The sequence below is a fragment of the Cricetulus griseus genome, chromosome 5 (genome assembly GCF_003668045.3).
Source record: "Cricetulus griseus strain 17A/GY chromosome 5, alternate assembly CriGri-PICRH-1.0, whole genome shotgun sequence".
NCBI classification, from domain to species: domain Eukaryota; kingdom Metazoa; phylum Chordata; class Mammalia; order Rodentia; family Cricetidae; genus Cricetulus; species Cricetulus griseus.
Window position 1 is genome coordinate 131213316 of NC_048598.1, and position 13107 is coordinate 131226422.

Sequence of the window (13107 nt, forward strand, 5' to 3'; positions counted from 1 at the left end):
CCAAAGGTTACATTGTTGGCAGAATGCCCTTTGCTTCTCTGAGTTCTGTTTGAATGTCCCCCAAACTGATCACCCTTGTCAATGACCAAATAACCCCATATAATGTGCCAACACTTAAGGGCTTCCAAGTCCAACATTCTTTCCTTTTTTTGTTTTTTTTTTTTTTGTTTGTTTTTCTCTGTGTAGCTTTGGAGCCTGTCCTGGTACTCTCTCTGGAGACCAGGCTGGCCTGGAACTCACAGAGATTCACCTGCCTCTGCCTCCCAAGTGCTGGAATTAAAGGCATGCGCCACCAATGCCCAAGTCCAACATTCTAATATTTATTCATTCAACGTGCACTGGAGAATATTAGTACTTTGGGACTACAGTAAGATTCTACCCAGTGATTGCTGCTTGAATAATTGCAAAATGGTAGCCACAATTTTATTCACACGGTTTTAGATAATTGTGGAATCTTCCAGACAAGGGACAGAATTTGGCAATCCTTTGGAAGATCCCGGGAAACAATCTGTGTCCAACATTTTTAGAATTGAGGACAGGAGAAGCGAGCAAACAGTGAGGACTGGGGGGCATTATGCTGTAAGCTTGGCATCTGTACTGTCACTTATCTTGGCCAACAGGTTCCTTGTTTCTAAGAAATTTCTAGAATATGCACCACGCTGGTCAGAAATAGTCCTGGTCTCCTTAGCTGCGGTCTCCACACGGGTGCTCCTTTCCTTCCTCCCTTCTCCCCCACTTCTGCACCCTTCCCCCATATCTAGCCTGCGCGCGCGCCTCATCGCCGCTCCACTGCCCGGGGCAGCTCCCCCAAGGGTGCCCAACCCAAGCCGCAATCCCGTTGAGCCTCCGCATTCGCGCGCGCGCGCGAGCTGCTCCGGGATCGCGCTGATTCGCTACCGCACTCTGCGGCGCTGGCGCGCGCGCGCGCTCCCGCCTGCCCCTTACACGCGCGCCTGGGGCCGCTTCAGTCTGCAGCCGCGCGGCCACCGGAGCCCACCACCGCCGCAGCCGGGCAGCGACACCGAGTGCAAGCTCAGCGCCTGGAGGAGAGCCACGGCGAGCCCGCCAAGCCCGCACCATGCAGGCCACTGCCGATTCCACCAAGATGGACTGTGTGTGGAGCAACTGGAAAAGTCAGGGTATTCTCTTTATTTCGGTAGTGCATGCCTGCGGCGCACGCGGAAGCGCGATCCGGACTCGGCCATTGTGCATCATTTCACCTGTGGGACCTATGCATGCTTTACACCCAGGAGCTTTCTGCGGGGGGGGGGGGGGAGTAAACCTGTTCTTGCAAAATCCACATGGATGATATTTGGAACCCCCAACCCCCGCGCGCCGCCGCCTTTGTCCCCTCCCAGTTCACCCCTTTGTTTTCCTGTGTATTGTGGTATTGTAAATAATGCATCATTTGCCCCCTCCGGGAGCTTTTTTGGCCTGATCATTCGGGACTTGTTTAATCTCTCAGCGGCCAGCGGAGTTAAAGTGCTTCCTTATTGTTCCTGCATCCCAGTGCATTTATTTCTGCCCAAAGGTTGAGATCAGAGCCATTAACTGAGAGGGCATCCTTAGGAGAGAGGGACACACCCATTTCAGGCTTGTTATTTGTGATCACACAAAGGAGACTGGAAATGCAGACCAGGTCTCCAAATTCTGAAAATATGATGGCGTAGCCACTTATTTGAGTGGTTCACTCTGAAATATTTCGGTGTTTGTGACTGTCATTGGATTAGCCTATGCTGTTTATTTATTAACAATGGGCTTCAGTGAAATAAATGGAGGGAAATAACAAAGCACTGGCGGCTGCCCTCTGGTCTGAGTTGTTTAGAACCGGTCCACATTAGCACTGGGTGTGGCCGCCCTCCAGCCTGGCTTGCTTTTCAGCCATTTTTATTCAGCCTCCTATTTCACACATCCATCTCTCCTTTGTTACAATGAGATTTTTCTCCCTCACCTTCCATGAGGAGGAGGAAGGGAGAATTTGTAAGAATGAATTGTGTGAGGTAAAGTCGGGGTGCTGGTCATATGCAGTGTCTTTTGATATTTAACAAATACGGGTCTGAAGAAGGTGCATTGGATGGAACCTGCAGGGGTTTGCAGCATCCTGGGGGACCAAGAACACTCGGAGTGGCAGCTCTTTTTATCTTTTAACCTAGTATCTTCTCGTAAATATAATACATCACAGAGGGGAAAAAAAAAACCTATTCCTTTCATTTTTAATGCTTCGGTGGGACTTTCTTCTCTTTTATTTTTAAGGAATGGCAAAACTACAGATCTCAGAATTAGAAGCACCCTTGCTTTGGTTCTTGTTTGTTGAATTGGGTGGCAATGACATAAAATACAGGAGTCTACTTCAAAACATGTGGGCCTATTAGAAATACGATTGTCAAAAGTAAATAGGTGGGCCATAAATTTGAAAGCCAATAAATAAGAAATGCTCAGTCAAGGGTATAATTTTGGAAAATGATGACAGCTACATGGAATATGTTGAATAGGGAAGGAGGCTGTGAAAATGCTTTGTAACGTTTCCTCCTGGCTCCGTGTGCTTAGATCCATCGGTTGGATGCACACACTCTACAACTGTGTCTTCATGGGAATAGCAAGTTTAGATGGACATGAGGCCCGGTGATGAGGCTTTGATTCCCAGTGTCTTCTACTTTAACAGAAGTGAATGTGGAAAGATGGCAGATTTTGTGTTTTATTTATGTAGATACTGAGTATTATAGCACCACAGCACTAAGGGTTTATTTTAAGCTTTAAAGTGGATTTTTTTATATTCAGGAATTAGCATGAAATACAATAATTTGCCTACTGAAGGCAATTGGGTCCCTTTCAACCATACACCTACTTGTGAAGATTAATTCTGGATTGCTGAAGAGCCTTTACACCCAGTGACCTTTTATTGTCGTTAGAGTCATTGATTTCTTTTTCTCAAATAGAACAAAGCCATTATCTTGAAAATTGACTAATAGCTCACTAGGTAGTTCAGTAACACTGAAGAGCCGAGGTAAGAATGAATTACTGCTTTATTGTCCTCCCCTCTCTGTGAGACCTTTGATCATAAACTAAAACTGCAGGAAATTGGAAATACAGGCTCACTTCAGTTCCCTTATCGTTTAAGGCAAATTGTTCTAATCCCTGGTTGCAACTTAGAATCCTCTGGAATGCTTTAGGGAGCACAAAGGATGCTGGGCCCCACCCCAAGAGCTGAGCATCATGGTTTTTTAAAACATTCCTTGAATGTGTTTAATATACACAGGGTCAAAGCCTCTAGCATATAGTAATTGTTAGTGTGCCCAGCTCTTAGGCCAGCAGAAGCCAGCTATACAAACGGCATGGGTGTGACCCAGGAGCGGCTCCAGTATGGTGAGAAGTCAGTAGAATGCTGCTGAAAATGTCCTCTGGAAATATTGAGCTGCTTTTCCTACAGAGGAAATATATGAAATTTGGGCTTCCCCTGCAGTTAAAATTTTCAGTTTCAAATTACATCAGAGTTTTTCCCTAAAATGTATCATAAAACTAGGGTGCATGGGTTAGGTGTGTGTGTGTGTGTGTGTGTGTGTGTGTGTGTGTGTGTTATATGATTTCAGCTAAAGACAGCAGTTAATTGCAGCTCATGCCTATAATACCAGCACTGAAGATGCAAGACAGGAAGCTAGTACAAAGCTACTCTGGATTGTAGAGCAACACTGTATTACAAACAAAAGAACCTAACCCCCTCCCCCAATAAAAGATCATAAAAAAGAGGCTAAATCTGGCATGGTGGTGCAGACCTGTAATCCCCAAGCTGGGGGATCAAGGCCTCAAGGAAACCGTGCTCATATAGTGAGTTCAAGGCCAGCCTGTAAGACCCTGTCTCAAAATGTGAAACAAAATAAATAAACAAATAAAACACTCTAAAATTTAAAGGATATAGGTTCAGTTAATAGAGCACCTATCATTTACAACAACCTTAATATTTCTGAGGCCATTTTACTGCTTTGTTCAATGCTCTCAAATCCTGTGCTTGGACGTGTGTTTCACGTTTTCATTTAGCAGGTGATAGATGCCCATACTGTCAGGTGCACAGCAAGCCACAACCCGAGCCCTGCTTCCCACTGTTCTGCCATCTGCCTCGCAGGTAGATGGTGCTTTCCCCGGTTATTTATCAAGATGAGTTATCTGAATCATGTCGAATAGCTCTCATATCTACAAGTTTTCATTTTGCCAAGTATCTTCTTCCAAATTTCCAGTTGACTCTTGCATGGCAGGAGACTCCAAGAAGTTAAGTGAGACTCACCTAAGATCTTCCTAGAAGTGGTAAATGCAGTAGTAAAAAGTGATTCCCAGTGTGACATCCACGGCTCTTCTCTCCCAACACTCACCACCTCCCTTACTAATGCTGAGTGACAGAGTGTGAACTCCCATCTACCTCTCTGAGGTATTTTCATAGAGGTCCTACTATATAGACAAAGGAAAATCTAACAGTAATGCAGGGCTCATGCCCCACTTATAATATTGTCCTCATCGACACCATCACTGATGGTTCGTTCTAAATTCTTTTTTTTTTGCAGATTTTTTTATTTGAATTAGAAACAAGATTGTTTTACATGTCAACCCCAGTTCCCTCTCCCTCCCGTCCTCCTCTCCCCCCCCCAACTAAAATCCTACCTATCACATATCCTTTCTGCTCCCCAGGGAGGGTGAGGCCTTCCATAGTGGGTCAGCAGAGTATGTCATATCCTTTGGGATAGGGCCTAGGCCCATGCCCATGTGTCTTGGCTCAGGGAGTATTCCTCTATGTGGAATGGGCTCCCAAAGTCCACACCTATGCTAGGGATAACTACTGAATTACTACAGGAGGTCCCATAGATTTCCGAGGGCTCCTCACTGAAACCCATGTTCCTGGGGTCTAGATCAGTCCCATGCTGGTTTCCCATAGACTAAATTCTTATAAATATTAGCAACTTGTCAGTAGTTGTCCTCATCTCCACTGATGTACCTGGGCCTAGGCCTCCATGACATTTCTCTGATTATAGAGGGCAGAGAATTAAGAGCTGAGGGCTAAAAGGATTGGTAATTTGCCCTATGTTAGTATTCAGCCACACAACTTAAATTCAATGATCCCCCACTGCCAGAGAAACTAGTAAACAAGGAGGACCCTAAAAGAGACAAACATTGTCCCCTGGAGAAGGGGAAAGGGTCACGATCCCCTGAGCAAATTGAGAGCATGGGAAGAGGGGGGAGGGAGCTATGAGAATGAGAAGGGAAGAAAAGGAAGGATGCAGAGGTCATGAGGGAGCAGAAAGGTTGAGTCAGGTGTAGATTAGAAGAAAGGATATGTGATAGGTAGGGTTTTAGTGCGGGGGTGGGGGGGTGGAGTGGTAGGGGAGGAAGGCAGGGAGAAGGGAACTGGGATTGTCATGTAATTCAATCTTATTTCTAATTCAAATAAAAATGATTAAAAATCAATGATCCCATGCCAGAGAGACAAAGACTAATGAGAAACACTCACTCATAGGAATATGTCTGTTCGCTAAAGACCCCACCCGTCTTATGGATTTCTCTGTGCTCAACAAATCTTATAGGCTGCATCCATCCTAGTGTGGTGGGTGGGCACAGCTGTTATATGCTTGGTGCTAAGGTTCAACTCGTGCTTTACTGCGTTATGACTCCACCAGAATGCAAACTTTTTTAAAAGATTTTTTTTATTTATTTGTGTGTACAACATTCTGCTTCCATGTATATCTGCATACCAGAAGAGGGCACCAGATCTCATAACAGATGTGAGCCACCATGTGGTTGCTGGGAATTGAACTCAAGACCTCTGGAAGAGCAGTCAGTGCTCTTAACCTCTGAGCTATCTCTCCAGCCCCGAATGTAAACTTTTAATTATTTATTGATTCGTTCAAAATGAAGTAGTTTGGAATTTGTGGCAGCCTTCAGTACTCTTTGAAAATGTTTCACAATTGTCTGAGCTGAATGACACTAGCCAAAACATTTATTAAAGACCCAGGCATTTCATGATACATGGCAAACGTGTATTTTAGCCACAGTAACTGAAAGAAATGGTCATTTTTAAATTGCATTTGAGGGCAGGAGAAATAATCCAATTGATAAAGTACTTGCTGCTGCATAAGCATGTGGTCCTGAGAGGATCCCCAGATTTTAAGTTAAAAATATCAGTGTCAGCCTGTATAATCCTGGCACTGGGGAGGTGGAGACGGGCAGGTCCCTGCGATCACAGGCCAGCCAATCTAACCTACTCCGTGAGCCTTACTTCCCAGAGAAAGACCTTGTCTCAGAAATGAGATAGCTGGCTCCTGAGGAATGAGAGCAGAGGCTGACCTTCAGCCTCCACGCTTGCACAGACATCTAAGTGAGTAAATAAAGGAATTTGGTAGAGACAGTTTCACATTTACATATAGAGGCAGACCAGTCTTGCCTTTTAGTAAAACCAGCATTTTACCTAGACTCATTATTAGTATATGCCAAATATTACAGCATAACCAGCATTTTACTTAGACTCATTATTAGTATATGCCAAATATTACAGCATAACATTATAGAGCAAACTCCTCCCCAGTGCAGATGCTAATGAGCTCCTGTGGGAACACCTGCTCTGCTGGAGAGCTGGGACTAAGGAAAACTCCCAGTACACAGATAACACTTCAAATGTGTCCTGTCCAGGCTGTCAGATCCACTGAAAAAGTATGTTTTCTTTATCTCAGTGTCTCCATCACTGTCAAGAGAAACTTTATAAGAGTATATCTCAAAGTTTGAGGTAGAAATGGCTTTTTGTTTTTGCTTTCCTCCCAGTGATACATGCACCCTATGAATTTTTACAAAGAGAAGTTCAATAAAAGACACAAATCACCCCAATTCCTACCACTCAGAGTTGATCAGTGTGAATACTTGCTGAGTATTCTCTAATAAATACTGTCTGTCTCTGTATATGCTTGCAGGTATGTACACCATAAAAATGAAGCAAAAGACAAGGCTTGCAAGGAAAAGGAATTTTTATAAAATGAGAAGTGCAGATCTCAGAAATAATTTTTGTTTTGTGTTTCAAGACAGGGTTTCTCTGTGTAGCTCTAGATGTGCTGGAACTCACTTTTAGATGAGGTTGGCCTGGAACTTACAGAGATTGTCCTGCCTCTGCCTCCCAAGTGCTGGAACACCAAGTGCTTGGAAAGGTGTGCACCATCACGCCTGGCTCAGAAACAATTTAAAATGTTTTAACATTAGAGGCTACATAGGACTGAAAGAGTTATCTTTCAGATATATCTCTCTACAGCATGAGCTATTCCTAAAATTAAGAACAATACTATATAAGTTTAGTAAGTTAGAACCATTTTAATTATGTGTTTCAATTTGAGTTAGATAAACTTTTTATAATATCTATTTTACTTTTTACAATATCTATTTTAAAAACAAACACTTTGGGTAAGAAGGACTGGCAAAGATGCTGATCTATAGCCACGTCTTTGAATCTGTTCTATCAGATTTTCATGAGTTAATACTTACTTTGTAAAGCAGCAGCCCGATTCTATGGTTGAAGCACTCTGAGAAGTATACAAACAGAGATTGTGGGTGGAATCCTCACCCCAGCTAGCTGGCCTTCTTCATTTTTAGAAAGTCTTCCTCTCTCCCTTCCCCTCCCTTTTCCTCTGCTCCGTCATCTTACTCCATCCATTTTATGTTTGAAATGATATTCTGCATCTTTGGACTAGCTAACATATTCTGGAACGTTAATATGGAGTAATGTTTTAAATTAGTTTATAATATCATTAAAATTTAAAATCCACAGAACCCAGCAGGGGAAAAAAAAAACTAAGTTAGATCTTGAGTGAATGGTTTTCAGAATATCATGTCTCTGAAGAGAAAAAGAGACCACACACACAAACACACACACACACACACACACACACACATATTCCCCATCCCTCCTGGGCGAAGACACACGCTCTTCCCACCTGTGCATTCCTTTTGTATCACCGCTCTTCCAGTTCTTTTGAAACTACAGCAGCCATGTGGAAAAATGTGGCTTCATTATAATTAAGCTTACAATTTAAAGGCTAAAAGCTTGATATTAATGATTCTGTAAAACATATATTCTGGGCCCAATCTATAATCCTAGCTAGCACTCAGAAGACTGAGGCAGGAGAATTTCCATGACTTTGGGGCTACCCGGGACTCCAGAGTGACTATCCTAGGCCAGCCCAAAGTGAAATGTGTCTCAAAATAAATAAATAAATAAATAAATAAATAAATAAATAAATAATCTGACTAGGTAGCAGTTTTTTTTAAAAAATCTTGTTTACAGCTTAATTACATTTGTACTATAATTTTTTTGAGACAGGGTTTCTCTGTTTAGTTTTTGGAGTCTGTCCTGGAACTCTCTCTCTAGACCAGGCTGGCCTTGAACTCACAAAGATCCAACTGCCTGTGTCTTCTGAGTGCTGGGATTAAAGCGTGTGCCACCACCAGCCTGGCCAATTGTGCTATAAATCTATAGCACTTATTTCAGGTAAGAAAACTGTAGTTTTGGAACTTAGCAAAAGAGAGTTCTGTTTCCCTAAAATATGCACACCCACATTAAATCAGAACAAAACTGTTTCATTGCTTCATTGAATAAGATTCTTAAATCCTTCCTCATTTCTGTATGCTACCAAATGGGACAGGGGAAGGAATTCTGTTGTCACTCACATGTTTGCCATCCCATTTTGAACAAGTGAAAAATACGAATGTACTAAGGTTTGATTGTAAAATGCGTTGCAGGGCTTCCCATTCCATAATACTATCAAATGTGGTCATATTTTACCCCTGTCCTTCAAGAATCTAGTCACCAAACTGCAGATGGGCAAACCTCAAATCTAGTGATAGCTAACGTTTGCAGGAGCACACTAATTTAACAAATGGGACCAGATATGAAAAGAAATGATTCCTCTTCCTACATCTTTTTTAGTTCAAGAAACATTTTTGCTGTTGTGTTTTGGTCAAAAGAAATCATGTACACACTCTAGAAATCAAGACAGAAACATCAACCGTCTGCCTCCACCATTCTTTTCAAGTCCCTGCCACAGCAAACTTTAAGCCAGTGTGGAACAGATTTAAGATCTTGTCGCTAATTATGGTTGATGATCAAAATACCAGATGAACGAAGCTTTGTATTTTGATCCAGTCAAAAGCCTGGTAGGAAAAGTAGATGAAGACCTTGAGTACTCACTGTCTCAAGAGTGTACCCCCACTGGGGTTCCCTTCATGTAGCCATTTCCTTCTTGCATCACAGTTTGTGGGGTGGATGGACTCTTGCCTATGAGGCCTTGACTTAACTCAAAGTTTAGAAGAAATTGATGCTGATTGACTTGTCTTATATGTGTGTGTCCTGCTGGGCTTCACTCTCTGGATAGGCCCCATTCTAGTGACCCTGGACCTAGTTGTTGCCAAGCTTCCCTCACAGGAAGAAGAGATCAGGAATGCTCTAAGCACTGCTGGTCAGAGCTTAAAGATAGGAATGAGAATCACTCCACCGGCTCAGGGAAGATGGCAAGGCTTGCCTAAGCCTCTAGTACTCTTCCCTCCAACACGAGGAACAACCAGTGGGAATTGTACACTCCAGCCATCTTCATTCATGGACAAAAGGGGTCAGACGTTGCTGCTGGCTGCAGCTTAGACATCAAATCCTTTATTTTCCTTTGTTCCAACAAACCCATTTAGAGGGTGGATTAAATGCTGGACCCTTTTGCTGTGTGTAGGAAATACCAGGCTTCCTGCACATTCCCTTTCAAAACATTGGCCATTTAGCTGGTATAAAGGAAGGACCTGCCAACAGTTTCCCAGCTGGGTGCAGGACTCCTGAACTACCATTTGAAGTCCCACTGTGTGGGTGACTCTATCTTGGTAAATGAAGTTCAGGGTTTATCCCACTAAAAGGCATTGTCTTTGAAGATCTTGGAGTTAAGAGTGTTTAAAGTAGTCTACTACACTTTCTGTTATGGTTCTCCTGTCTAATGTAAAATGCGGTTATAGCAGAACAAGTCATGTCAGTGTCTTCCTGATAGCACTCTGTGGTGATACTTTGTTGGCCTCATGAAAATCAGTCAGAAACTGGTTTCCCATCATTCCTTCGGACACTGGATTGGAGAGAATTCAGGCTTGCGTGGCCTTCTATTATTTCTCATGAAGTATCTGGCCACTGCAGTCAAAGCACTGCAGGTTGGCTAAAAAATTCATAACCATCATTATCATATTTGTCAGTGATTTTCTGTTTGAAATGCTGATATTTCTAACAACAGAATTTTTTTCTTTCATCTTCCTACTTGGCCTTATTTAAAGTAGTGTTAACTTATGATACAAAGGTGCCTATAATCTTTTCTGGACTAAGGTGGCAGATAGGTGCAGAGGTAAAAGGAACCAGCCTTATCTAAATAGTGAGTTCAAGACCAGCCTTGCCTACATAGTGAGCTAAGATCAGCCTTGGCTACAAGAGACCTTGTCTCCGGAAAAAAATGAAAGTGAAATGGATCTAGGATGCAGACAATTGTTTAATTTATTGCCATTTTATATTTCCCTGTGCCACATTTTGTTTTATAAATTAAATATGCATCGCTGCACTACCGTCTTCTTTGCTTATACATTTTTAATAAACTTTCTAGATACCACAGCCATTATTGGGTCATATAAATGAAGGCATCTAAAAGAGTTTCCAAACCAAAAGCATTCAGATCACAGTGAAGGGCTTTCTTTTTAGAGAATGGATGTAGAGTTTAGTTTTCAGTAGTTGTAAACTTGGATCCCTACTCTCAATGCCTTTTCTGATTGTAGTGAGATGCTGGAGGTGACTGCCACACTGGTTTAGTGTTTGCTGATGAGATCCTTCAGATCTCTTAGTTCATCTTTGACTGAGTTAGCCTTTCATCCCAGGCAGCTCATATCTGTGATTTGAGGACTAAGATGAGATCATCAAGCCCAGCCCATTTATCAAACTGATAGAACCCACTGATGTATCCTCTCAAATCTGATGTGTTGCCGTTTGGCTTTTTAGCAAAGTAGCCTTAGTTATTAGAATTGTCAAATTGATGCGGTCATGTACCTGTCCACGTGAGCCTGCTCAGTGCTCCACTGTTCAATTTCTCCATGGTTTTTCTGCATAAGAAGAACATTAAAGAGGAAAACTGCCTGCTTTGCTATACCCAAGGCACTTGGAGTCATTTGCTATGGTTGTAGGATTACTAAGGAAACTTTATTCAAGGGCCTAGTATTCTGGATCCACTGTGGTCTGGTTCCATTTTGTGTTGTTATTACACAGTAGCACAGTCTTGGTAACTTGTAAAGGAACACTTATTTTGGTACACAGTTTTGCAGATCCACAGTTGAGGTCTCATGCCTGGTGATGACCTTTTTGCTGGCAGAGCCTTGAGGGGCTACAGGGGATCTGGTAAAAAGAAACAGGGAGCCCACGTGTGGATGTGTGTCCAGATCTCTTTTTCTCTTCTCTGTGCTCAATCTCAGGGCTCCACTCTGCTGACTTTATTCAGTTTAATCGTAACCCCTTCTCTGTGCCTCCAATTCTAAATCCCTTAGTTGGATTAAGTTTTCCATCCTCTTAAACTTCACAATGGGGATTCAATTCTAAAGTGAATTTCAGAGGGGGAGCAAGCTATATTCAAACCATAGCAGGTACCAGAAAGCTTGCTAACAAATTCACATCATTCCCGTCAGATTCGAGTCTGAAAAGTTGGCATTCAGAATGTGGACCACATAGCTTCTCTTCTGAAATCACAGCTTCATTGCCCCTATCCATCTCACTCTATCCTTGGGGCACTGTACGGTTTGTCTACACTCTGACCACGCATGGCTATGGGCACTCTCCTAGCCCATCTGTCTCCAACTGTAAGCCTGGGTCCCTGGTACTGTCATTTTCACTGCTGACCCATTGGATCTGAGTCTCCTCTCACTGTGTACTGTGTCAATTCACAGCCCCAGGTCAGCTCAATATCTACAGACCATAGCAAACCAAAATGGAACCAGTTGCCACCATCAACCTGAGTCCTTGACTTTAATCAAAACCCCTCTGCTTTTTGGTGATCCTTTTATTTATCCTTTTTGGAATTCCCAACAGAAATACCATGTAAGCCACATGTAAATACTTAAGTAGCAACATTAAGAAGGAAAGGGGAATAGCCAATAATAATTTTGATACTATCTTAAGTTTAACCCACCATATTCAAAACCATTAGCTTTATAACATAGAGTCAACACAAAAATCATTAACAATATATTTTATATTCTTCTCTTGTAAAAACTAAGGCAGTCTAAATCCCTGTATTTTAGTTCACACTTGCAGAGCATCCGCCCTTCTTGGAATCAGCCACACTCAAGTGCTCAGTAGCTGTGTGTGGCTTGTGACAATTGTTTTGTGTTAAACAACCTTTCCTACTGCCATCCAGCCATACCCCTAACCTCCTGAGATTCAGGAGACCCACTAATCATTTTCCTTGTAGAATCTGAGTTCGTTGTCAAGGCACTTCAAGATATCTGCCTGTATCTGTTTCTTTCCCAAGAAACAGATCTTTCTTTTCTTGAGGAGAGAGGCTAGGACTGATCCAGTCTCATCTTCTATGAGTCCTTGTTCAACCATCCGTCTTGACTTTTCAAAAATCGTCAGATACTCACATACTCACTACAATTGTTTTCACTACAATCCCAGCTTTCCCCTCAACCGGTAGGTTGAGTAGTGCACATAGCTTCTGTTCCACAGGTGGCCATCTTCCTTGTTTCTCTGAACTTGTGTTTCACTAACCCCTAACTTCTCTACCCCCACTGCTGCCTGTAGGGCCCCCATTTGCAGTATCGCGTGACTCAGTGGACCCAGTGGGCTTCACCAGTCCTCACTCCCCTTGGTGTGTCTGCAACATGCTCCTGGGAATGCTGGGAAGCTTCTGTCTTCACAGACACTGAAATCTACACTGCTATGTCTACCTCTTCCAGTCCCCAGGACTCATAGCTATGCCTCTAACCATGGCTTCATCCTAAATTGTGACCCTAGCCCCCAGCTTCTCACAGATTTCCTCCACTCTCAGGGCTTCAACCATTTTGTTCTATTCCGGATGTACTCAACTGTCAACA

General features: G+C 42.8%; 1 protein-coding gene across 3 annotated transcripts in view; it reads left to right on the forward strand.

Moving 5' to 3' along the window:
* Positions 1-13107, forward strand: part of LOC107976997 (reticulon-1) — a 207148-nt gene that overhangs the window by 177554 nt on the left and 16487 nt on the right. The window contains exon 1 of one of the 3 annotated variants that reach the window (XM_027418227.2): positions 1079-1139. The exons of the other annotated variants lie outside the window; for them this stretch is intronic. Coding sequence (XP_027274028.1) covers positions 1079-1139 — 61 coding nt within the window. Of the gene's footprint in view, positions 1-1078; positions 1140-13107 lie in introns of those variants that run through there. 3 annotated transcript variants of the gene reach the window in all.